The 24096-nt window shown below is 42.8% G+C and overlaps 1 protein-coding gene across 2 annotated transcripts; it reads left to right on the forward strand.

Annotated features, from left to right (window-relative positions):
- The first annotated feature begins 59 nt into the window (after positions 1-59).
- Positions 60-22883, forward strand: col1a1a (collagen, type I, alpha 1a). Of its 2 annotated transcripts, XM_067615982.1 has the most exons (49): positions 60-310; positions 2830-3021; positions 3489-3511; positions 3917-3952; positions 5574-5666; positions 7420-7488; positions 7575-7619; positions 8557-8610; positions 8709-8762; positions 8882-8935; positions 9045-9098; positions 9210-9263; positions 9970-10014; positions 10134-10187; positions 10280-10324; positions 10769-10822; positions 11486-11584; positions 11756-11800; positions 12006-12104; positions 12413-12466; positions 12562-12669; positions 13535-13588; positions 13697-13795; positions 13896-13949; positions 14043-14141; positions 14283-14336; positions 14441-14494; positions 14700-14807; positions 14927-14971; positions 15649-15747; positions 15924-16031; positions 16228-16389; positions 16691-16744; positions 16857-16964; positions 17088-17141; positions 17329-17382; positions 17590-17751; positions 17990-18097; positions 19006-19113; positions 19227-19280; positions 19532-19639; positions 19804-19857; positions 19958-20065; positions 20157-20210; positions 20349-20456; positions 20596-20875; positions 21119-21309; positions 21674-21916; positions 22169-22883. In XM_067615982.1, exons 1-49 carry the CDS (start codon positions 229-231, stop codon positions 22313-22315), a joined length of 4344 nt encoding a protein of 1447 aa, XP_067472083.1. In that variant the 5' UTR covers positions 60-228; the 3' UTR covers positions 22316-22883. The 2 variants fall into 2 exon arrangements, with proteins under 2 accessions (XP_067472083.1, XP_067472084.1); XM_067615983.1 differs by lacking the exons at positions 15924-16031; positions 16228-16389; positions 16691-16744 and having other exon boundaries at positions 16911-16964.
- The last annotated feature ends 1213 nt before the right edge of the window (positions 22884-24096 follow it).

A 24096-nucleotide genomic window follows, 5' to 3' on the forward strand; every position in this document is an offset into this window, starting at 1 on the left:
CTCCAGTCACAGCACCTCCCAGTTCTTCAAGCTCCCATATAAAAACCCTGGTGGAAAGTGAGTGTAGGCAGTAGGGAGTTTTCTGCTGGGGTCAGGAGGACTGTGAAAAGACAAGCGGACCCTGCCCCAAACACCCGTGTATGAGTGGAGTGTAGCAGAAAAAGAAAACACCCCCAACTTTTTTCCTCTCTTGCCTCAAAGAGTCTACATGTCTAGTGGCATCTAGATATGTTCAGCTTTGTGGATTTGCGGCTGGCGCTGCTGCTCAGCGCAGCAGTGCTCCTGGTCAGAGCACAGGGCGAGGACGACCGTAAGTTTCATCACTGTTTACTGGAGCTTCTCAACCCTTTTTTTTCTTTTTTGTCTGGTTTTTGAAAGTGGATATTTTCTCTTCGTGTGTGGACGGCTGCTGAGATCTAGACAGAGAAGAGAAGAGAGGAAAAAGTTTGAAGTAGAAATAAGAACTTTGATGCGCACTGATCTTTTGTCTCTACTTAGAGACAAGATAGAAAGATAGATAGATAGAAAGATAGAAAGATAGATAGACAGATAGACAGATAGAAAGATAGATAAATAGATAGATAGATAGGCTTGTGCAGCACAGGGTGTGCGTAATGCATTGGGCATCTCAAGAAGGCCTCTCTCTCTCCTCTCCTTGTGTTTGTCTATGTCTCTCTATCCCCTCATCCCCCCCTCCCCATGCATGCTGAGCGAGTTGCTGCAGGTTTTCCAGGTTTTCCTCCAGGCGAGGGTTTTCTAGTAGAACTAGCAGAAATGCACGTTATCAGATTTGAATCCAAAAAAGCCAGAGTATTTTCAGAAAGACAGCTTTTTTCTGACTTGAAAAGCCTGCCATCCTTTCATGGCATTTTATCAATTCGACTCTACTAACGCTGCCTGTACACGGCAAACACAGCCTCCAAAAGGTTGATCTCAGCCTGAAAAGCTGGTAAACTCTACAGTTATGTGTGTAAGATTGCAGGAAAAAATGGCCTTTAACAGGCTTCCCCTCTGTGGCTGCATGCCACCAGCAGCAGAGATTCTTCCGCTTCCAGCAGATATGAGCGAGATAGGAAGGCTTTTTGCAGGCCTGATTGATGTGGCAGAGTAATTCGCTGCCTGAGGCCAAGTGTTGAGTTGGCCAGGTGAGCAAAAGAGAGTCACATAATGACAAAACAGAGAGAGGGAGAGTGAGCAGGCGTAGTCTTGTCTGCTGGAAACATTTGACCTCTGCAGTCTGAGCAAAGAGCAGAAATGAGCTGCTGCTTCCACTTTTTGTTCTGTCAGTAAAGTTTAAAAAGCTCAGATGTATTTAAAAAGAGATTATAGAGCACACAGACAGAGATACTCAGCAGAATAAAGGCCTCTGGTGGTGTTTAGACACAAACGTTTTCATCCTGTAAGAAGACAAAGAAAATCAGCTCAGCTATGGAAACAAGAACCAATGAGCTGAAATTCAATTTTTCCAGATGTTCCTCTTGTCTGGAAAGGACTCAGCTGTCTGCCTGCCTGCCTGTCTCTCTGTCTGTCTATCTGAAGCAGATGTGGTTTGACCCTCTGAACAGTCTCACAGCGCCACCCAGAGGCTTCCCTTTGCACCGGCAGACACATCTGGCCGCCACGTCCTCCACACCGCCTCCTTCCCCCCCTTCCTCCTCCTCTTCTTCTTTCCACTCTGTTTTTTTGTTTCCTCTAATTGCAAACACATGCGGACTGTTTCCACCAGCTGCTGCCAAGCCGACAGTCTGCAGTGCTGCTGCTTTTCCCTCTGAGCTCAGCACTTTGGCACGCTGGGAGATTAATAAACCCTAGAAGGAGCCCCAGTTTGGGTTTAGGTTTGCTGAGAAATCCAGAGCAGCAGCAGCGATGTCGGAAAATGTGACTCTGAGTTAAAGCAGAGGAGCGACAGTGCTGCTGTAATTCCTACTGTTAGGGGGAAGTTAAATCACTTGCAGACACGTTTGGTCTGTGCATAACCAGTGTCCTTCCCTGCGTAACGATGATGTGACATGGATCCATCGGTGTCCTCTCTGTCACCTCAGCCTGTCCTCTTTATGGTCCGATTCTGAAGCCACTAGTTCCTCTTCAAACTTTTCCTAACACTCAGTTCTGGCTTTTATATTTCTCCTGAACTCGTTCTCCTGTTGTTTTTATGGGCCTGTTTCAATTCTTTTTTTTTTCTTTTTCTTTTTGTGTTTTTTCAATATGAAGCACTTTCACAGTTTTTTTTCATGCTAAAAGTTCTGTACAAAACAAAAACATAGACATATATATATGTATATACAAATTACTAATATTATAATTTCATTTTAGTTTATGTTTTCAGAAATAATTTGTTAAAAATACCAGTAAAATTACAGTACAAGTTTATATATTAGGGTATCAAAATGATGATAAAGGCAGTTTTTTTTTATTAAGTTTAACTTGATGTTTTTTTATGTACATTTTCTTTTTATTCAGTTTTTAGATTTCCTTCTGATTCGCTCCCATCATCATTGTATTTCTCTGCCTGTGTGTGTGTGTGTGTGTGTGTGTGTGTGTGTGTGTGTGTGTGTGTGTGTGTGTGTGTGTGTGTGTGTGTGTGGTCTGTCATAGGCTACTTTCGGGGACAAATTTCAGACTAAACACCAGTTAATTGGGGGCGGCTTGGGGATGGTAAAACTTTGATATTTGGGTCAGTGGTTATGGTTAGGGTTAGTGCAAGTCTCCAGGAAGTAAATGTAAGGCTATGTAAATACCCCAAAAGTGACATAAGGAAACTTGTGTGCGCGCGCGTGTGCGTGTGTTTAAGTATCTCACCTGTCTCTGTCTCTGTGTCGCCCCCCTCAGGCACAGGCGGAAGCTGCACCCTGGACGGCCAGGTGTTTGCGGACCGGGATGTTTGGAAACCAGAGCCATGCCAGATCTGCGTGTGCGACAGCGGCACGGTGATGTGCGATGAGGTCATCTGCGAGGACACAACTGACTGCCCCAACCCCGTCATCCCCCATGACGAGTGCTGCCCCATCTGCCCCGACGATGGTACACATTTTCTCTTTCTTTCTTTCTTTCTTTCTTTCTTTCTTTCTTTCTTTTTCTATGCCCTTTCCAATGTTTTATCACAAATGTTACCTGCATTCATATTATTATTTTTTTCCTCTGTTTTTTCATAATTTCTTCTTTTTTACTAAAAAGAAAATTCCAAATCATTTAAAAACTTCACCCATGTCTTTCACATTAGGTTGCATGACGTATTATCTGACCACATCACCCCACACGAACACACACACACACACACACACACACACACACTCATACAGACTCATTCTCCCCCAGCATCACATTCAAACTTTCCTTCTTTCTGCTTCCTCTGCTGATTTTACAATTTCAAGATTCTTTTAGATAACTTATCACTTTATATTTTTATTTCCACATTTATTCAAAAACATTTTTGTTGTATTTTTGTCATAATCTAACTCGACATCTCTGTCTGTCTCCTCTCTCTGCAGGCGCCCAGGAGCCTCAGGTTGAGGTAAATATTGATTATTTCATTGATCATCAATCATTCAAATAATTAGTCTACATAAAATAATTAGGATCAATGGTGTTATCTAGTTTTAAAAAATACCTTTCATATACAGTATATGTATCACCATCATCACCACACAAACAAGACAATTCAATGAATGAAACAAAGATACTTATAACTATTGACTGTAATGTTTATTATTATTGCTTGATTGATGGATGATTATGACACATGTTAACCAGGAGTAAGATGATCATTATTTAAATAAATCCATATAATGTTCATTGTTGCAAAATATCAGACACAGTTAGTTGATTGTGGTTTCATTAGCAGATAGATATATTCATTACATGAGTTGGTTACATCAAACACTGAGACACTATCTTTTTTTTTCTTTGTTACTCACAGGGACCCAAGGGAGAGCGTGGACCCAAGGGAGAGAGGGTAGGTTCACAGTCTCTTCCTATTATGATTCACTTGTCACTCTTTTGGTTTCTGGTCACCTGGGTGCCGTGTGGTGCGTTCACAGTCTGGCACTGAGCAGATTCCTGTGTGTTTATGTTAGAGCTGAAGCAGCAACACTGACAGAACAAGAAAATGAGTTTCCACTGTGTCTTAATTCAAGCAGTTGTGAAAACAGGACTCAGATGCTTTAGTCTAATACAGCATTCATCTTACTTATATTAGTGTTTGAAAAAATAGACTGAAGTATCAAAAGTGAACATGCTCACATTTTTGATGGGCTTCTGTATAAACATACGATTGTTGGGTAGTTTAAACTTCTTGCAAAGTCATCATTTCTAATGATAGATTTAGCACTTTTTTCTGCAAAGTAACTACAGGCAAAATCTCTAAGTCTCAAAAAACAGAAATAGAAAAGTAAAGTGTTCACATGGCTTCAAAATCACTTGTTTCTAGAAATTAATATGAAGCAACAAAGTAAATTAAAGCAAGCAATTTGGTTCAGCAGGGTTTGTCATTTATGGAAGCAGTGAAATGAGCAGTGATTCTGAAAACAGGCTGAGGTCATGTTGAAACCTGCAGACTGTTGGTGAAAGTGTTTGGAGCACGACAAGAAGCTGTGTGAAAACTGTGCTTGTCTGAGGAAAAGTTAGAAGCTGTGAGGATATATTTTCCCTCTAAACTCACTGTTTTCCACAATCAAACTAAGCACCCAAGACATAAACTGTTATTAACTGTTCTATTGTTTTAGGGATTTAAGTATTAAGATTGAATTTTTCATACACCATCAGAGGCCAAGTTTTATGTCAACAAAACTGCTGAAATTCTCAAAAGATTTCAGGTGGCTTTGTGTGAGTTCAGCTGGGTTTGGGATTGCTTTTACAGTGGTGATGACACTTTTATCTATATTGATGGAAACTCACATTCAGTTATTTATTTTTAGATATATTCATGTTCATTTGATTATTTTGTTTAATTTTTCATAACTGGATTTGATTCAGATATCTGCTGAGATATTTTTGATTCATTTACATGTTGGATCTGAAACCCCAGAGATCACTTAACTGATTTCTTTGGGTCATCTCACCTTCAGCTCAACTGGGGAGGGTAGTTATGATAATTCATAATCATGGGTTTTCAGTAATGCTTATTATAATTTATCTATGATATACTTTATAATATAAAACGTATTTGGGGTTTGTGATAATGGCATAATTCCATACAGAACAAGTTGCTTCTTGATAGTTCTTACCCAGTTCCTGTTTTCTAATGTCACATGACCACTACCAGCCTATATCTGGTTCACATTGTCAGTCATAAACAGTCCAGTCTGGTAGGGGAGTAAACTGCATCTCCTCCAGGTTTACTGCTGCTTTCACTCTAGGGAGCAAGTGAGCCTATAAAGACACAAAATGTAAAATTAAAATTAAATATTATAATGAAATATTTCCTTTCACTTCAAACTTCAGGGAGTGTTGTGGTTTGCTCTCTTTGTGTATGGGTGTCTTAGCTTCAGAGCTCTGCATGCAAGTGACCCTTATTTTGACTCTGATTCTGAGCCTGACCCCTTCTTTCTCTCTCTCTCTCTCTTGCCCATATACAGGGTCCTGCTGGTCCTGCTGGTAACGATGGTATCCCTGGCCAGCCTGGCCAGCCCGGACCTCCCGGCCCTCCTGGACCCCCCGGCCTCGGTGGAGTAAGTCATCAGTTTTTCTTGTATTTATATATCTGACTCATTTAGGTCTAAATTGACCAGTTATAAAATCTGGGCTGGAGGCAAAAGTGATATGATCCATGCAAGTAGGCCATTTGTTGAACATATGTGTGGCATCATATTCTTTTTCTGTGGTGGTCAGACAAATTAAGAATACTCACTTTTGTTCGTCTCGGCTTCTGGCCCACCACCCATAATTGCTTGTATATTTGAAAAATTACTGTAGTTTGTTAGATTGGATTCTCATGCCAATGCATTTCTGTTTGAAAAGTGAGAAATTTCCAGAAGTCTGTGTGTTTTGCATCACATCAAAATGTATCAATATAAACCAATCAGAACATACTCAGTGTGAACTCAGCTTCAGAGAGGACAGGGAGAGCTGGGAAAATAAACTCCACTGTTAGAGCTGAAGCTCAACTGTGACTTGATGATCTATCACATAATCCAGTTTTGGCTTAAAATGACTGACTTCAGCTTGAAGTTTGGCTTTCAGTCTGGGGTCAGAAGGTCAGAAGTTTATTAGGGTTTATGCTCAGAGAGGGGAAGCAGAGATGTTCTGGATGCTTATCTGATCCAATAGATGACATTTACTACATCTAAGCATGCTAAGCTAACATTCCCAAAGATAATAATTAGCATACTACATACTAATAGCATACTAATTTAGCATACTGTGATTCAGTTAACCATCGACTGCAATCATCCTTGACTTTAGCATACTAAAGTAACATTCATATTAACATTCTAGTGAAGCAGCTAACATTCTTAGTCTAATTTTGCATTCTGATGTAAAATTTACCATTGACTTAAATGTTAATTCATCATGCTAAGCTAACACGGTTTAGCATCCCAATCTAATTTAGAATGCTTGTGGAGAATTGACTGTTGAATCCTGTACTAATTTAGCACACTTAGCCAATAGTATCTGAATCTAATTTAGCATTCTATGATTCATTTTACCATTGACCTCCATCCTAATATACTAATAGTAAAACATTGAGACACTGACTGTAATTTAGCATGTTTATGTAGAATTGACTTCACCTGTAACTGACCAAAACATATCAATCATTCTAAGTGAAATGGCTAACAGAAACTCTAAAGCCAACTTTAGCCTGGATTCACCTCACCTCTGATTGCAAATTCAGAGGTGAGTCTGGAAATGAAAGCAACAAGCATTTTTTTTTCATTATTTACAAAGCTAATGAAGGTTCAAAATATCACAAAGGTTAGGATTGGATATGTTAGAGCAGAATAGGAAACAGGAGACAGAGTAAAACATGTACAGCTGTTAGCAACTTACTTGAGCAGACCAAACTAAGCTTTGATGATGGAACTGACATTTTTTCCTTGAGGTTGCTTTATGCATCAATCTTAATTTTCGGGATTTGATTGAGATATAATTCAGGATGTTTTGGCTGGGATGCCCTACTATCATCATATTTTGTTGGATGGATTTTAAAAATATATATAAGCCCCTGAGGGCAAAGGAAGTCCCTGAAAACAAACATTTTGGAGAGTAATACTCAATACTCAGCTCAATACTCAACGACATTGAAAAGGCATTTTATTCATGTAATGGAAAGTTTAAATCTAAACTTTGTGAAGGGAATTGACATTCTTAGACTATATGTCACATGACTAATGGATTACAATATACACATCATATCATATTTTAGTATAAAATGATATAATTATTTGTGTGGCTAATCTGTCTGTCTGTTTGTTTTTTCAGAACTTCTCCCCTCAGATGTCTGGTGGCTACGATGAGAAATCTCCTGCCATGCCTGTGCCTGGACCCATGGTAGGATACACATAACACACACACTGTATCATTTCCCTGTGAACCATGTGATGCAGTATCTGACCTTGCCTATTTTTCATTGACAGGGCCCAATGGGACCCCGTGGAGCCCCTGGACCTTCTGGCCCTAGCGTAAGTACACCACTTCTTCCTGTTTTGTTTCAGAACTGATGCTTGGAGGTTCAAGGAGGAGAGGGCAGTGTACCTCATACATTATCATCATGACATCACCATGACATCACTGCCCTCTCCTCAGTGCCCAGCTGGCTTGAAGCCAGTGCTGAGCTCCATCGCTTTCCTTTCCTTCACCACACTACAGTCCATTTCCTAATGAAACACATATAAACTACACCAGTACAACTTTGATGTCTTTCCAATCTGATTATTTTATTGTTGGTTATTTTTTTAGTTTAATCACTTTATAAATTATATTAATTATAACATTTTATGTCAGTAAGAATCATATGAAGCTGTGAAAATAGTCCCACATGCAGCTCACACAGAGGCTGAACCATGATAGGTCTGTTTGTTTCAACTTCAAGCAATCCAGATGTGTATGAAGCCAAACCTTCAACACAATCATAACATTGAAATACCAGTGAAACAGTATTTTCATAGCCCACCACCAGGAAGGATCATTCAAACATAAGATAGCTTTGGGATTCTTAAACTTACCACCACCACCACCTAAATTAACCAATAAAATTTCCTGAGGCTGGATCAAATCTGGACTGAGACCGATGCAGCAGACTAGAGTAGATATGTGAATGTAGTTGAAGATAGCCAGGAATCCATAATAAGTAATTTAAAGTGAGTCCTGACATATAAAGACAGTGATAGAGTTCTGTTTTTCTCATCACTGCTGTATTTATTATACTGCTACTGTTCCCACCCAAGTGAGCTGGCAGCCATGAAGCAAAGATACCCTACTGACAGATGTCCTAGATATTTGTTAGGCAAGATGGTCATATGTGTGAATTCACATCTGTTACAGTGGTGTGAACATATTTGTACAGTGTTGCTAGGGTAAGTGCAGTGGTGACTGTGTTTCTCTGTGCCCCCCCTACAGGGACCTCAGGGATTCACTGGCCCCCCTGGTGAGCCCGGAGAGCCTGGACCTGCTGTGAGTATCAGAAACACGCCAACAAATACACACCTACATTGCACCTTGCTAGTCTGTCAACGTTCTCACCTTGCATCTGTATTTGTGTGTCTCTACAGGGTGCCATGGGTCCCCGTGGTGCTGCCGGCCCCCCTGGAAAGAACGGAGAGGATGTAAGTCAACTGGATCTGCTCACATTCACCTTCTATAACTGTTTCTTCCTTTCAGTTTAAAGTATAGATTGACTTATTCTATCCTCTCATCCCCTTCTCTCTGTCTCTCTTTATTTCAGGGTGAGTCTGGCAAACCCGGTCGCGGTGGTGAGCGCGGACCCTCTGGCCCACAGGTAAGTTGCCATGGCAGAACACTTCTTAGTGATATAATGTTAAAAAAAACAATAAAACAGAGCTGTGATAACAAATTGTTCCCCCCTTCTCTCTTTTTCTTTCTCTCAGGGAGCTCGTGGTTTCCCAGGAACCCCTGGTCTGCCCGGCATCAAGGGACACAGAGTGAGTCAGAACAGACATGACATGTCATTCTCCCTGTTCAACACACTTCAAATCATCAATAAAGAATCTCCTGACTCTGCGCTTCATCTGTATGTCTCTCTTTCTCTGTAGGGATTCAGCGGTCTGGATGGTGCTAAGGGAGATGGCGGCCCTGCTGGACCCAAGGTGACTGTCCCACTTTGTTATATCTCTCTCCCACACTCGAAAACAATAGAAACATGCTTATTTTTAAAATATAACAGTGGCTTAGTTCAGTAGGACTATGATAGAAGTATTACCCATACCATTATCAGTAGTAGTAATGATAGTAGCACTTGTAATAGTAGCAGCACTAACAGTGGCAGTAGGAATAGACGTAGTGGCTGTAATAGCAACTTTGAAAATAGCGGCAGTGTTAGAACTTGAAGTAGTAGTACTAGACATAGAGAGATTTTAAAAATTATGGTAAAAATGGAAGCTGCAGAAGCCAAGATATCCAGACTTTTAGTCCCTTAAATATCCCAAAAACTGCGGCTCCTACATTTCCCATAATACCATCCCTTCCCTTTTCTGCCTGGTAAAACTCCACATCCCCAGATTATAATACAGGCTTTTTGTTGTAAATGTGTAGCGTCCAAGCCCAAGCCAAGATATCTGTGCTGTATCTCTGCTCCATGCCATATTCCTAGTACTCCTCATGATAAGTAAACTGACCATTATGTGTTAAATCAGCAGCCTTGGTATTAGTATTAGTTGTATTAGCACATTAGCAGTAGCAATACTGGCTAGTTAAAGTAATATTAGAAATGATATCGTATGATATAGATATATATATGATACAGTTTCTATCATTCTCACTGACTCACCTGCCTGTGTCTGTTTGTGTGTTTAGGGAGAGGCTGGAAGCCCTGGTGAGAATGGAACCCCTGGCGCTATGGTGAGTAAAACAAGTGCCCTTATTACCACCGCAGAGTAGGCATCTCGGGTTTTCCCTCTCTTCTAATTGATGCCAATTTAAAGAATATAGCTGACCAACTCTGTCTTTCTTGATCTCAGGGACCTCGCGGTTTGCCTGGTGAGAGAGGCCGCACTGGTGCTGCTGGAGCTGCTGTGAGTACACACACACACATACAACTACTGTGATCATTCAGCCAAACTATCAATGAACATATCAACCAATCATGTTTGTCAATGTGCTGCAGGGAGCTCGTGGTAACGATGGTGCTGCTGGTGCTGCTGGACCTCCCGTAAGTCTACTTCTTTCATTCTCTAATGCTTAAATTGTTCTCAGAACAGTTAAGGAATCTCCAGTTTTAAGTGTGAACATCAAAAACCTCTAGCTTATGATGGTTCTTAGGAACCCTGTATGTTTGTATGGAACGCTGTCTTTTATAAGCATTTTTGAATGTACAGCCTCCAATGGCTTGTTGTTTAAAACCCTCGAGTAAAACCCACGGTACTACATGGTTGTTAAGTGATAATATTCATTGTTTACTGTGATACTTATTAAAGGTTCTATAGAAGGGCATAGGTACCACCAACAGGTTTATCCTGTGTTTTGTAAAATGTGGTCGAGTTTGGATTTAAGATATAGCAAATCAAAATCCTTTTTCTCTATCAGCCGCGGTGGCAGTGAGCAGACAGATCTTCTACATTTGTCTGAATCTCTTTGTCTTATTGTTTTTCCTCAGGGTCCCACTGGCCCCGCTGGACCTCCTGGATTCCCTGGTGGCCCTGGAGCCAAGGTACAACTATGCTCAACATAATCCCCACCAATAATCTAAAACATCCTCCATTTTTAATGTTCATTATCTCTTCTCTTCTCTTCTCTTCTCTTCTCTTCTCTTCTCTTCTCTTCTCTTCTCTTCTCTTCTCTTCTCTTGTCATTAGAAATTTCCTGACCTTTCTAGTGCTTTGACACATTTCTCTTAGCATTAGTATAGCTAGCTGACCTTTAATTTGACCTTTGATCCGACTGGGGTCAAATGGAGTGGGGGTCATACAAGGTCATTCTAGCTGCACAGGAATTCTGTTCTGTGCCCCAGTCCCATCCTACATACTAACTCTGAGTAGGTTTTGATATGTAGCGTGTTCACACTGGAAAAGTGACAAAATGAAGTATACAAAGTGTGGATATGTCATATTTGAGTGCGCTGTTGAAAGATACTATTGCCCACAATGCAAAGCAGCTACAAAAATGGAGAAGCTGTTCACAAATGGAAAAAATTGGATATTACATCACTGGGGAAAAACATCAACTTTATCTTTATCAAGTTTAAATAAAACTTTTGCCTCTTTTCTGTCATACCAATATATTTCAATCTTCCACCATGATAGATCAAAGTCTCACTGTTGGTTTGGACATGATTATCTAACTAAATCTTGCTCTCTGTTTCCCCTCTACCCAGGGTGAAGCCGGTCCTCAGGGTGCTCGTGGATCAGAGGGCCCCGCTGGAGCCCGTGGTGAGCCTGGTAACCCCGGACCTGCTGGTGCTGCCGGACCTTCTGTAAGTACCAACAAAGAATCATCAAGTATTGTCTTCAAGTTCATCCAAAAGAAACAAAACTGTCTCATTGGCTGCTCCTCTGTGACTATGTAATGGCATCTAAATAATTTAAAAGAGCCTCCTGGCCTCTGGATTGTTCATGAAAATATCTTCCCTTCTTTCTCCTCACAGGGTAACCCTGGAACTGATGGAGCCCCCGGACTTAAAGGATCCCCTGTGAGTATCTCATCTAACATATTTACATTTACACTATAAGCATGTCTGGGCTGAAGGTTTAAATCCCTTTCTGAGTCAAAAGGTTGAGCGATGCACTAATTTAGCAGACAGAGCTGGGGTATCACGCGAATCATAGCCACAGAGACTCATTACTGCTAGTGTAACAGGATGTGACTGTGTTGTTGCTGTGTGCTGCCCCCTGCAGGGTGCTCCTGGAAGTGCTGGAGCTCCCGGTTTCCCTGGACCCCGTGGACCCCCAGGAGCTCAGGGCGCTGGTGGTGCCCCCGGACCCAAGGGTAACACTGTGAGTAAAGCTTTCTGAGAACTAGTCATAGTCTTATTTTCTTAAATCTATCTCCTGTAATGGACATCATTAAAAGTGAATAAATACTACAGAATCAAAACATACACACAAAATTCTTGATGACAGGAAACATATTACTTCAGTTTCCTACCAGTGTTTGTTTTTTGTTAACGGCCATTTAGGTTGTTGATTTGTTGTTGACATCTGTCTCAGTTATTGTTTATTGGTCACTGATCAATTTTTATCTATTGGTCAATTGGTTTTTGGTTTAGTTTGTTTATATTTACTAATTTGTTTGTTTCCCTCAGGGTGAGGTTGGTGCCCCTGGAGCCAAGGGAGAGCCCGGTGCCAAGGGAGAGAGTGTAAGTTCACAACACTCAGCATGGAGTATCTGTATGAACACATGTATGTAAACACATTCAGTTTCTTATGCTGCCCGTATGTTTGTGTTCTCCAGGGTGCTGCAGGAGTTCAAGGACCCCCAGGACCTCCTGGTGAGGAGGGCAAGAGAGGAGCTAGAGGAGAGCCTGGTGCTGGAGGATCCCGTGGAGCCCCTGGAGAGCGTGTATGCATCTCACCTAATTTTCTTTGTATTACACAATGTACTTTAATATTTGTAACATTCAGTGTAATGAGGAAGGAAAGTGATACATTTCTGTATAGAATTCTGTTTACAAGAATCTCTGCGTCATGAGTTCATATTAAATAATTCTGGTTGCACTTTTGTGCAGCTACAGACTTAACAAACATGATTTTAAATTAAGAAACACAAATATGATTAAATATTCTTCTCTGCTAGGACTCCAGACACAACAAACACTAGAGGGCAAAGGTCAAAATCTTACCAACCCATATAATAGAAATTTATTCTTCATAGCATTATCCACAAATAATGCTTTTTTTGGTTCATCTGTACCATGTAAACAAACCCTCTGGTGCCCTCTGCAGGGCAGAGAAAGAGGAACTATGAATTCAGCGATGTTTTGACAAAAAACATCCCTGAATTTGTTTACTGATACTTGACATATTGTGCATATTGGATAGAAAAGACCAGGGCTGAAATAGAGTAGAATAGACTGATTCATTTGCAGTTGTAGATACTCATGCTTACTGCAGGGGGTGGTCAAGGCATAGGCACTCCCAATTTGCCCCACAATACATTATGCCTCAAAGTGTTTTTTATTGATTCTAAAAGCAAAGCTGTAATTTGCTAATTGTTCAAACAATACTGCAATACTACATTTAATTGAGGTACATTATTGTTTGTTTTACTCTCCTGGACACACCAGAGAGTATGTTACAGTTTTAGCATATCCTGATGTCACAGTAAAGGCCAGAGTGTGTACGGCTCATGGTGTAAGCCATTCTGTTATAGATATAGCATGCTGACCTTTGTTCACAGAGCTAAGTGAGTTTGATTCTCTCTACAGGGTGCCCCTGGTGGTCGTGGTTTCCCTGGCTCTGATGGTTCTGCTGGACCCAAAGTGAGTAAAACACACATCCACACAGCTGATATGTCCTTCCAGATACCTATGTTTAGTTTCCATTTGACTAATCTTTTCTAATCTTCTCCCTTGTCGTGCCCATCATAGGGTGCCACTGGTGAGCGTGGTGCCCCCGGTGTTGTTGGACCTAAAGGTGCCACTGGTGAGCCTGGCCGCACTGGTGAGCCTGGTTTGCCCGGAGCTAAGGTGAGATTCCCTGCTAACTGTCTATCACATACATACTGTCAGCAACAAGATTTAATCACTGTACAGGCCTTCCTCTGAACCTCTGACCTCTGATCTGTAGGGTATGACTGGCAGCCCTGGCAGCCCTGGACCTGATGGCAAGCTGGGACCTTCTGTAAGTTCAGCACAGTCAGTTTAATCTTAATTTCATCAAAACACCTTCATTTATATTTATTTAAATTCATCTTTAATTAATCCGTTTTACCAGGGAGCCCCTGGACAAGATGGTCGCCCTGGACCCCCTGGCCCTGTCGGAGCCAGAGGACAGCCTGGAGTCATGGGATTCCCCGGACCCAAGGGAGCCGCTGTAAGTAATGAGTCTCAAGCTACATAGTATATTTGATTAGATGTTTATAGAAATTTTAGTCAGTGGACTGCTGAATAGTAGCCTACTGAGGAAATGGTCTCCACATCTCTTGTAATTGTGCTTTTTCTCTCCTGTCTTTAGGGTGAGGGTGGAAAGCCCGGTGAGAGAGGAGTAATGGGACCCACTGGCCCTGTTGTAAGTTGTTACTCAAGGATACTCTGAATCTACTGCACTATCCTGTTTTCAAGTAATGTATAGAAGCTATAATACTTGTAACTAAAAGCCTGCTTTTTACCCAGGGTGCCCCTGGTAAGGATGGTGAAGTTGGTGCTCAAGGCCCCTCTGGACCTGCTGTAAGTACAACAGACACACACACACACACACACACACACACATACACACATTAACACTAAACTCAGTTGCAGTACTTCTCATAAGCCTGGTCGTCTTTCACTACAAAGTACTTTAAATTACCCATGCACACATACACCATACCACACAGTGCCTCACTTTTGGTCATTCTCTATTAGCTCTAACATTCCCTCTCTCACTCCTCAGGGTCCTGCTGGTGAGAGAGGAGAGCAGGGACCTGCCGGACCTCCTGGATTCCAGGGTTCTACAGGACCCCAGGGTGCCGTTGGTGAGACTGGCAAGCCTGGAGAGCAGGTACTGACTGAGATATAGTTGACGTAGATACTTGGGAATGGTCACTCTGGTTTCTAGTGAATAGTAATAAACACATTTATTTGCCTCTTCTAACACCCTCTCCTTTTCTGACAATCTAGGGTGTGCCCGGTGAGGCTGGAGCCACAGGACCTGCTGGAGCTAGAGTAAGTCACTCATCATCATCAAAATCACAGTCACTCAGCAGTCTGCTCCCAGAAGTATCCATTTATGGAAGATCATTGGCAAATTGTCCATTAGACTATAATGAGTAAATCTTTACCAACCAGGCTACAAACACTGTTAAAAGCTACATGTTGTTGTTGCTGTAAATTTATCAGTGACATTTGCCGTAAAAGCTAAAGGTCTAAAAACTTACTTTTGGTTCCAAATGTGGGTTTCTGTCACACAGTGAACCGACTTGACTTGTCCCCCGGTTTTAGTCCAAATACTTCTATCTGGAGCTTGAGAAGACTCAGTTGAGTTTAAATGACATAACCATTAGTTTGCTAAATTGCAAGCATGTTAGTTTAGCAAATACATTGATGTTAATGCTAACAGGCTAATGCTAGTTGATAGCAGGCTAATGCAAAGGGATTGTTGGGTAGCTATGCAAAGAGTTGAAGGGGTCCAATATGGCCACCCAAGGAAAGTTCCTTTACATATAGTAGTGTACTGTAATATAGTGAAAGCTTGAAAACTCACATTAGTTGGTATTTTCCTTTGGGCAATGTCATCCACCTTATAGATAAACGATTTGCAGTTGGATAGTTTCTCATGATTTGTTTGAACACTCCTGCGCTCCCACTTCAACTTACCTAACTCTGTCAATTCTCTCGCTCAGGGTGACAGAGGATTCCCCGGTGAGCGTGGTGCACCTGGTGCTATGGGACCCGCTGGTGCCCGTGGATCCCCCGGATCTAGTGGAAATGATGGTGCTAAGGTAATCCCAGCAAAGGTTGAAAGAAAATGCCTATGAAGTTCTTATTGGTTTGCTGTGTGACCACATGGCACACAGGTAGAAATCAGGCAGCATATTCTCCAATTGAGTAAAAGATCTTCCTCCTTCTAATCTTTTTACTTTTCTTCTCTTCACTCCCTTTTCCTCTTCTTCCTCAGGGAGATGCTGGAACCCCCGGTGCTCCCGGAGCTCAGGGTCCTCCTGGACTGCAGGGAATGCCTGGTGAGCGTGGTGCCGCTGGTCTTCCAGGACTGAGGGGAGACAGAGTGAGTCACCATAACAGTATTCCTAGAACTCCCAATATTCCAAGTATACAGGATGGAGTGTAAATAATTACTAATGGTGTGCACAGAGCACTTCCAGGATTATAAGAAATCATCCACAGTAGCTCCCCAATGTTACAGTATTACAGGATCTGCTGTATGATCACCCCTCACTCCCCCTCTCCATCCAATAATCCAGGGTGACCAAGGAGCCAAGGGAGCTGATGGAGCTGTTGGAAAAGATGGCCCCCGTGGTTTGACTGGACCAATTGGACTTCCCGGACCTGCTGGAGCCACTGGAGACAAGGGAGAGCCTGGCCCCGCTGGAATTGTCGGACCTTCTGGAGCCCGCGGAGCCCCTGTAAGTACCTGTCTGTCTATCCCTCTCCAATCAAATTACAGTGCAATGAAAATCTCTCTTCACCAGAGCCATTATTAGAAGTTGTGCTAATGTTAATCAGTCCATTCAGGAGCAGAAGATGAAATTTCAGTTCAGTACTCTAGTTTCACCAGAAATTAGGTCAAAGCTCAGTTGATTTCAGTAGCCGATTAGTCAGTTTCTTCTCAGCTCTTCTGACTTCTTGCTATTCTCTAAGCAGCACTGCTTTAATCCTAAATCTTGAAATCCTTGCCTGACTCCTCTTCTTCCTTGTTTTCCACAGGGTGAGCGTGGAGAGGCTGGACCACCTGGACCTGCTGGATTTGCCGGACCTCCTGTAAGTCACCTCTTTGTGAATGCCAAGGCTTTGACTGACTGTTTTTCTTTTGCTTGAAGACTCAACACAGAATTTACTGAGTAATTAATTTTTCACCACCATTCCACCTCAGGGTGCTGATGGACAAGTTGGTGCTAAGGGAGAGGCTGGAGATAATGGTGCTAAGGGAGATGCTGGCCCACCTGGCGCTGCTGGACCCACTGGTGCCCCTGGACCCCAGGTTTGTAAACTCATACATTCACCCCCCATTATAGTACAGAAACTGCAATTATTTGGTCTTTATGGATACATTGCCTGCTACTGGCTCAACCATGTTGACTGACACTAAGCTGTGTCCTTTTAGGGTCCCGTTGGAAACACTGGTGCCAAGGGAGCTCGTGGAGCCGCTGGACCTCCTGTAAGTTACCACTCTTCTACTCTGGCCTTCTCATCCCTCTATTAAATATACATGTCTGCCTTGGACTTGGATTGCTAAAAGCCCATTTTTTATCATGTGTTTTAGGTTTTTTATTCTTTGCACTGATTTGATAGAGCCAATATTTTCCTACCTTTGTCACCTAATGGACCTCTGTTTTTTCCCCTAGGGTGCTACCGGCTTCCCTGGTGCTGCTGGCAGAGTTGGACCACCTGGCCCCTCTGTAAGTCTACATCTAATATTATTAGCACTTAACACACTTTACTACTCTACTACTCATTAACCACAATTTATCTTATTCAACATGACTCCATGCAAGTTGATCTATAGCAACATTTACGTTTGAATTTATTTTGGTTCATAACTGCACTACTGCTTCGAGAAAGCCCAGGATGGTTTTCAACTGTTTTATTTTGCCCCTTCCCCTCAGGGCAACTCTGGACCTCCCGGACCCCCTGGACCAGCTGGCAAGGAGGGACTTAAAGGAAACCGTGGTGAGACTGGACCTGCTGGTCGCCCTGGTGAGATGGGTGCTGCTGGACCCCCAGGACCTACTGGAGAGAAGGGTAGCCCTGGTGCCGAGGGTGCTACTGTAAGTAATCTTTACCACACAACCTCACAAACTGAAATATTACCGTAATAGGGCACTTCTACCTTAATTTATCAAAGAACTAAATTATTTGTCACTAATAAATGACCGCCTGATTTGATACTGACTAACTTAATCTCTATAAGTAGTAGCAAGAAATGACTATATGCATGTTTAGGTTTTGGTTTTTGCCAGTTTACACCTTGAAGTTTAATCACTGTCTTTCTGTCGCCCCCTGCAGGGTAGTCCTGGTCTGCCTGGACCTCAAGGTATTGCTGGAGGGCGTGGTATTGTTGGTCTGCCTGGACAGAGAGGAGAGAGAGGTTTCCCTGGCCTGCCCGGACCTGCTGTAAGTTCCTATTGTTACTCAACTATAAAACCACAAACTGCACAGGGGATATGATGGAACCAGGACAGTAAACACAGATGTCTTTAATCAGCCAATACAATGTTTAGAACCAAACATGGCTCCTAAATAGAAATATGAAATGTTCAAACCACTTCTTGATGATGAAAACAAAACCACTGAGAATGATTTGGAAATACCATTCAACTTTGGTTGAGTCCATGAAAACTGTAATGCTTTATGTAATGCTGTAATGTAGTGGCAAACTGTGGCTCTGGACCCTAGGCAATAGGACCACATGTGGCAGTAAAAATCAAACATAGCAATAAAAATAATAGCCAGAGCCCTGTCACATGGAAGTTCAGCATATAAAAGGTTTCTTTGCCCTAACTGGTTTCACATCACACAAAGGTTATTCCAGAAAACCAGTCACACAAATCTTGACATCACTGAATTTAAATATGAGATGTAAACAACTAGGCCTATATTATTTTGTGAAAATAAATGAAACAAGCAAATCACATCGACTTATTTCTTATATTTGTTAAGCTGGAATGAAAGTAAAATCAATAGCTACTGTTCAACAACTAAAGATGGATCCAATGCTAATCCAATGTTTTTGTGTTTGTTTGATCATAGACATACTTTCATTTCAATGTAGATTTAATATCTCTTAACTAAAAGTAAGGGCAGCAATGCCATACAAATAAGTTAAATGTTGATATCAGATGTTTCATACTGACCAGCCAACACCTCCTGGGGTGAAATGGGAAAAGGCACAAGCACTTTGTAAGCTATGCGCAGCCATTTTCACTGGTAACCTGTCTTGCTGCCTTAACACCTGCAGCACTGAGCAAGCCCAGATAATCAATTAAAAGCTACTGGACTAACTATGGCTGTGTCACGCACAGGGAGAGATTGGAAAGCAGGGACCTGCTGGCCCCGGTGGTGAGCGTGGACCTCCCGGACCCATGGGACCCCCTGGACTGGCTGGAGCCCCTGGTGAGCCTGGACGTGAGGTATGAAGACACAATTGCACCTGTACACTAAGGCTATCTGTCTCTCTCTTCAGAACTGGTGAACCCAGAAGGTGTTTGCTAATCAGTTAGCCTGCTGTGTTTTTGTGTTTTAGGGAACCCCCGGTAATGAGGGATCAGCTGGTCGCGATGGAGCTGCTGGACCCAAGGTGAGTTCAGATGACATCATTGCTAACTGACCAGCACCAGACAGCTAGCTCAGTCTTGGTATGGAGTTGCTACAGTAGATTGGCTTCCAAATGGAGGTTACAGTGAATTTTGTCTTTAGCTCCAACCTCAACTACAGAATTGAGTTTGAGAGGAGTCAGCTGATCTTATCCCTGTAGGACTGGACAGGCCATGGTAATAGAAACAGACATTACAGCTAGTCAAATAAAGTGATTTTGCGGTTGCAATTTAGGGAGACCGTGGAGAGACTGGCCCCTCTGGAGCCACTGGTGCCCCCGGACCCCCTGGTGCCCCTGGACCTGTCGGACCCGCTGGAAAGACTGGTGACCGTGGAGAGACTGTGAGTACCAAAACCATCACATTCATTTTTCAGTTTAGTCGTTTTATCAAAGTATCAAACTTCAGGTCATGTTGATGAAGACTTTCCATCGATATTAGATCTACTGAAGGTAAGAGGATAGATTGTTTTTCACTGCAATCTGAACTGAATTTTCTACATTTCAGGGACCTGCTGGCATCGCTGGCCCTGCTGGCCCTGCTGGACCTCGCGGCCCTGCTGTAAGTAACAACATCAGCACCATTTATAGAGCACTATAACTGATAGAACAGAGTGCAGTGGAAGGCAAAACCAAACTCTTCATTTTCCTCTTGCTAACAGGGAGCTGCTGGACTTCGTGGAGACAAGGGAGAGACCGGAGAGGCTGGAGAGAGAGGCATGAAGGGACACAGAGGATTCACTGGCATGCAGGGACCTCCTGGACCTTCTGTATGTTACTTTACACTCACGCCCACACATATGCAAACAACACATCCAATGTACACACTCAAACTTCAACTACTGTTTTCTGCACCCATAGGGAGCTGCTGGAGAGCAGGGACCCGCTGGTGCTTCTGGACCCGCTGGACCTAGAGTGAGTTAACACACAACAAAATCTTTAACTGCTTCAAGCAGTTTTACTTGTTTTGTATTTGCTGTTTTCTATGTCAAGAGTGTTTGGAGGGACTTTGTCATTCAGAGAATTTAAGGTTTCCCGCCATGCTGTTTGCAGGGCCCTGCTGGATCTGCTGGTTCTGCTGGCAAGGACGGTATGACTGGCCTGCCTGGACCCACTGGACCTCCTGGACCTCGTGGACGTTCTGGAGAGATGGGACCTGCTGTAAGTCTAATTTATTGTCTTCCTATTCATCCATTCATTTATTTACTTTGTGAGCAGCTTTGAGCACACCACAAAGCCTGTACCAGTAATGAATTAATCAAGATCTTCTCTTCCTTATCTTCCCCTTCTCATTTCTTAGGGTCCTCCTGGACCTCCTGGACCTCCCGGAGCACCAGGTGCCCCTGGCGGTGGATTCGACATTGGTTTCATTTCCCAGCCCCAGGAGAAGGCACCCGATCCCTTCCGCATGTTCCGCGCTGATGACGCTAACGTTCTCCGTGACCGTGACCTGGAGGTTGACACCACCCTGAAGAGCCTGAGCCAGCAGATCGAGCAGATCCGCAGCCCCGATGGCACCCGCAAGAACCCTGCCAGAACCTGCCGTGACCTCAAGATGTGCCACCCTGACTGGAAGAGCGGTAAGTTAATTGAAGGGTAGAATGACACTGGCTCAAGTGACCCAACACAAAACCAGAAGTGATGGAATATTTACTGAACGGACATGTTTAAAGGCCTTAAGAGGAAGGGGAATTAGTGGATAATGGTAGATGGCAGCATTTAAGACAGCATTAAGGCAGATTTAGGGTTGGGGAATCTGTCTGAAGAACAGCATGCTGGGGTCCTGACTTTTCTGACCTCTTCCTGTACTCCTCATTCTCTAGGCGAGTACTGGATTGACCCTGACCAGGGCTGCACTCAGGATGCCATCAAGGTCTACTGCAACATGGAGACTGGAGAGACCTGTGTAGCTCCAACTCAGCGTGAGGTTGCCAAGAAGAACTGGTACATGAGCAAGAACATCAAGGAGAAGAAGCACGTCTGGTTCGGAGAGGCTATGTCTGACGGCTTCCAGGTAAACATGCTAAACCCAACAACCTGAGTATTTCCTCACTTCTATCTCCCATCTCCCCTTAGTTTCCTCTTTTTCTCTTTAACCTCCTTCTCCTGTCCTGCTCCATCCTTCTCTTAGTTCCAGTCACCAAATTCACCCTACCTTTGGGGTCTCCTTCATTTTGAGAATCCAAATCAATCTCTCCCTGCCTTCTTTTAGGCCAACTTCCATCTCAGTTCCTCCCTCCTCTGTCCCACCTCCCTTCTCAGTTCCACTTCTCCTCACTCTTTTTTTCTGATATCTTCCTCAATTCTTACCGCTTCACTACCTATCCCTTCTTTGTCATCACACATTAATCACTAACCCCTCCCCTCTTCCCTCACAGTTCGAGTACGGCAGCGAGGGCTCTCTGCCTGAGGATGTCAACATCCAGATGACCTTCCTGCGTCTCATGTCCACTGAGGCATCCCAGAATATCACCTACCACTGCAAGAACAGCGTCGCCTACATGGACGCCGCCGCCGGTAACCTCAAGAAGGCCCTGCTCCTCCAGGGCTCCAACGAGATTGAGATCAGAGCTGAGGGCAACAGCCGCTTCACCTACAGTGTCCTTGAGGATGGATGCACGGTGAGGAAACTTAAAGCTTCAAATAATAAATCTACACACTTAGAAAAAAAACAGTAGTAAGTAGTAGTAGTAGTAATAAGAGGTCACAATTCAGTATGTATATACACTTCCTGATGGTATACATAGTGGTTTTGAGTCAGAATCAAAGATTTGAAGGAGTACATCAGACATTATACATGCATGCTAGCTACTCTAGCTATTCTACTGCTTTGGTTGTTGATTCTAACTCTCCTTTCTCCTTCCTACTTCCAGTCACACACCGGTGCATGGGGCAAGACAGTCATTGACTACAAGACATCGAAAACATCTCGCCTGCCCATCATTGATATCGCTCCTATGGACGTTGGTGCTGCAGACCAAGAGTTTGGCCTTGAAGTTGGACCTGTCTGTTTCTTGTAAAAAGAGAAATCTGGACTTGAAATTGTTGTTTTGTGTGTGTGTGTGTGTGTTTTATTTTTTCTAGCAGTCATCTCTCTCTAAAAAAAGCCCCAACAAAACATTTTTCTAATGCCATTTTTCTGAAAAATCCAACCCCTCGCTCCTGATTCTACGAGTTTCCATTCGGCCGTTGTTCCGATGGTCCACTTTGCCTAAAACCTGCACTTCAACAAGATGGCGGCGATGTGGCAGTGTCTGCATCGTCACGTTTGGGACCACTACTTTTTTTGTTTCTGACTCTTGTTTTTTTGTTGTTTTTTTACCATCACCAACACCAAGGATCCTGTAGAGAAGACATTTTGTTTCACTGGCAACAAGAAAATAATATATGCTTCTGTAAAGTGTAAAAAATTACTTCCCCTCTTCATCCAGCCAAACCAGGCCTCTCTGGAGTTTACAGAAACACACAGGTGACTTTTGTATTTTTATACACCTCTGCGGTGAGAGGAATGAAAGGACAGTCCCAACAGACAGAACCCAATTGCTTTGTACCACGTTTCAGGTGTTGATGAATAAACGGTGAAACTGACAGCCATGTTTGTCTCTGTTGTTCTGCCAACCACTCCACCTGCCCCAGACCACGCTGGCAACTCCCTCCTCCTCATCCGCTGATGTTGTTGCTGTTGTGATTTGTTTGTTGTTGTGGTCGCTTTCTTGTTTGTTCCTTTCTATTTCTCCCTTTTTCAAAAAAAGTTACATTAAAACCACCAGCAGAGAAACATGGGTTTAAACCTCTTTTTTGAAAGAAAAAAATCCTATGGCTACCTCAGAAAAGCAAGGAATTCCAGCTGTAAAAAAAAGGGCCCATTGTTTTTTAAATGAAGCCTGCAGTAGTTGTAGCGGTCGGTGGGGTAGTCGAGGTTTACTGACACTTTAGCAGAAGCAGAAACAGCTAAAACTTAAGGTGCTATTCTTTCTTTGAGGTCTCCTAGCCGTCCAGGTCACTCTGGCATGGTGGAGCCTTCATGGTGCTAAAATGAAACCTAGGCTTTTATTCTTGGTGTCCAGAATGAGACAGACTTGTTCTATTCCCAGCCTTGGTAGTGCTGGAAGTGAAACTCTAGCTCTGTTTCTGAGTTTAAGTGAAAAGTGGATCCGCATCTCTTCTCTTCGTCACACTTTTGGTTTCATGTTTTGAACCTCCCCTTCATCTTTGTATCACACAAATTCTCCTCCACCCCTCCCCCCTAACTTCATCCACACATCTGTTATAGTTTGTTTCTTGTTTTCTTGTGCGAAGGGTGAATTTTCTCAAAAATTGGAATCAAACAGATTTTAAAATGCACAGAAAGAGAGACATCAGAAAGAGTTTGTGAGAGAAGGCAGAAAGACACACCCATGGGGGAAAACACCACAAGGATCTGTACCTATTTTGTATATGTATAATAATTTGAGATGTTTTTAATTATTTGAATGCTGAAATAAAGCATGTTAAGTGGTCTAACATTGAATCCTGCCTAATTCCCTGACTGACTCACTGACTGCCCCTCCAAGACATGAATTAAATCAGCTTTTTACCTGTTGTGCAGTGACTGAATAAGGACAGTTGTTTTTTTTTCCTTCTTCAATCCATACCTCAATCAAGTATCAGGAAGGGAAGAGTGGGAAGAGAAAAAGATGCAACTAATCATCCCAGACCAAACAGGAAGATGTCTGTTGTTTGGTATGGGAACTAAATCAAGTCTTTGTCCTGGCTTCAGGTGTCCCTGTTGCTTAAAAGCTCAGAATATTTTGTGAAGCAT

The sequence above is a fragment of the Thunnus thynnus genome, chromosome 17 (assembly GCF_963924715.1).
Source record: "Thunnus thynnus chromosome 17, fThuThy2.1, whole genome shotgun sequence".
In the NCBI taxonomy this organism is placed as follows: Eukaryota; Metazoa; Chordata; class Actinopteri; order Scombriformes; family Scombridae; genus Thunnus; species Thunnus thynnus.

Excerpts from the sequence above, each read along its gene's own strand:
- col1a1a (XM_067615982.1), top strand. The coding sequence starts at position 229 with ATGTTCAGCTTTGTGGATTTGCGGCTGGCGCTGCTGCTCAGCGCAGCA. Across the intron at positions 13,796-13,895 it reads CTGGTTTGCCCGGAGCTAAG|GGTATGACTGGCAGCCCTGG; the intron begins GTGAGATTCCCT and ends TCTGATCTGTAG. Across the intron at positions 18,098-19,005 it reads CTGGCCTGCCCGGACCTGCT|GGAGAGATTGGAAAGCAGGG; the intron begins GTAAGTTCCTAT and ends TGTCACGCACAG.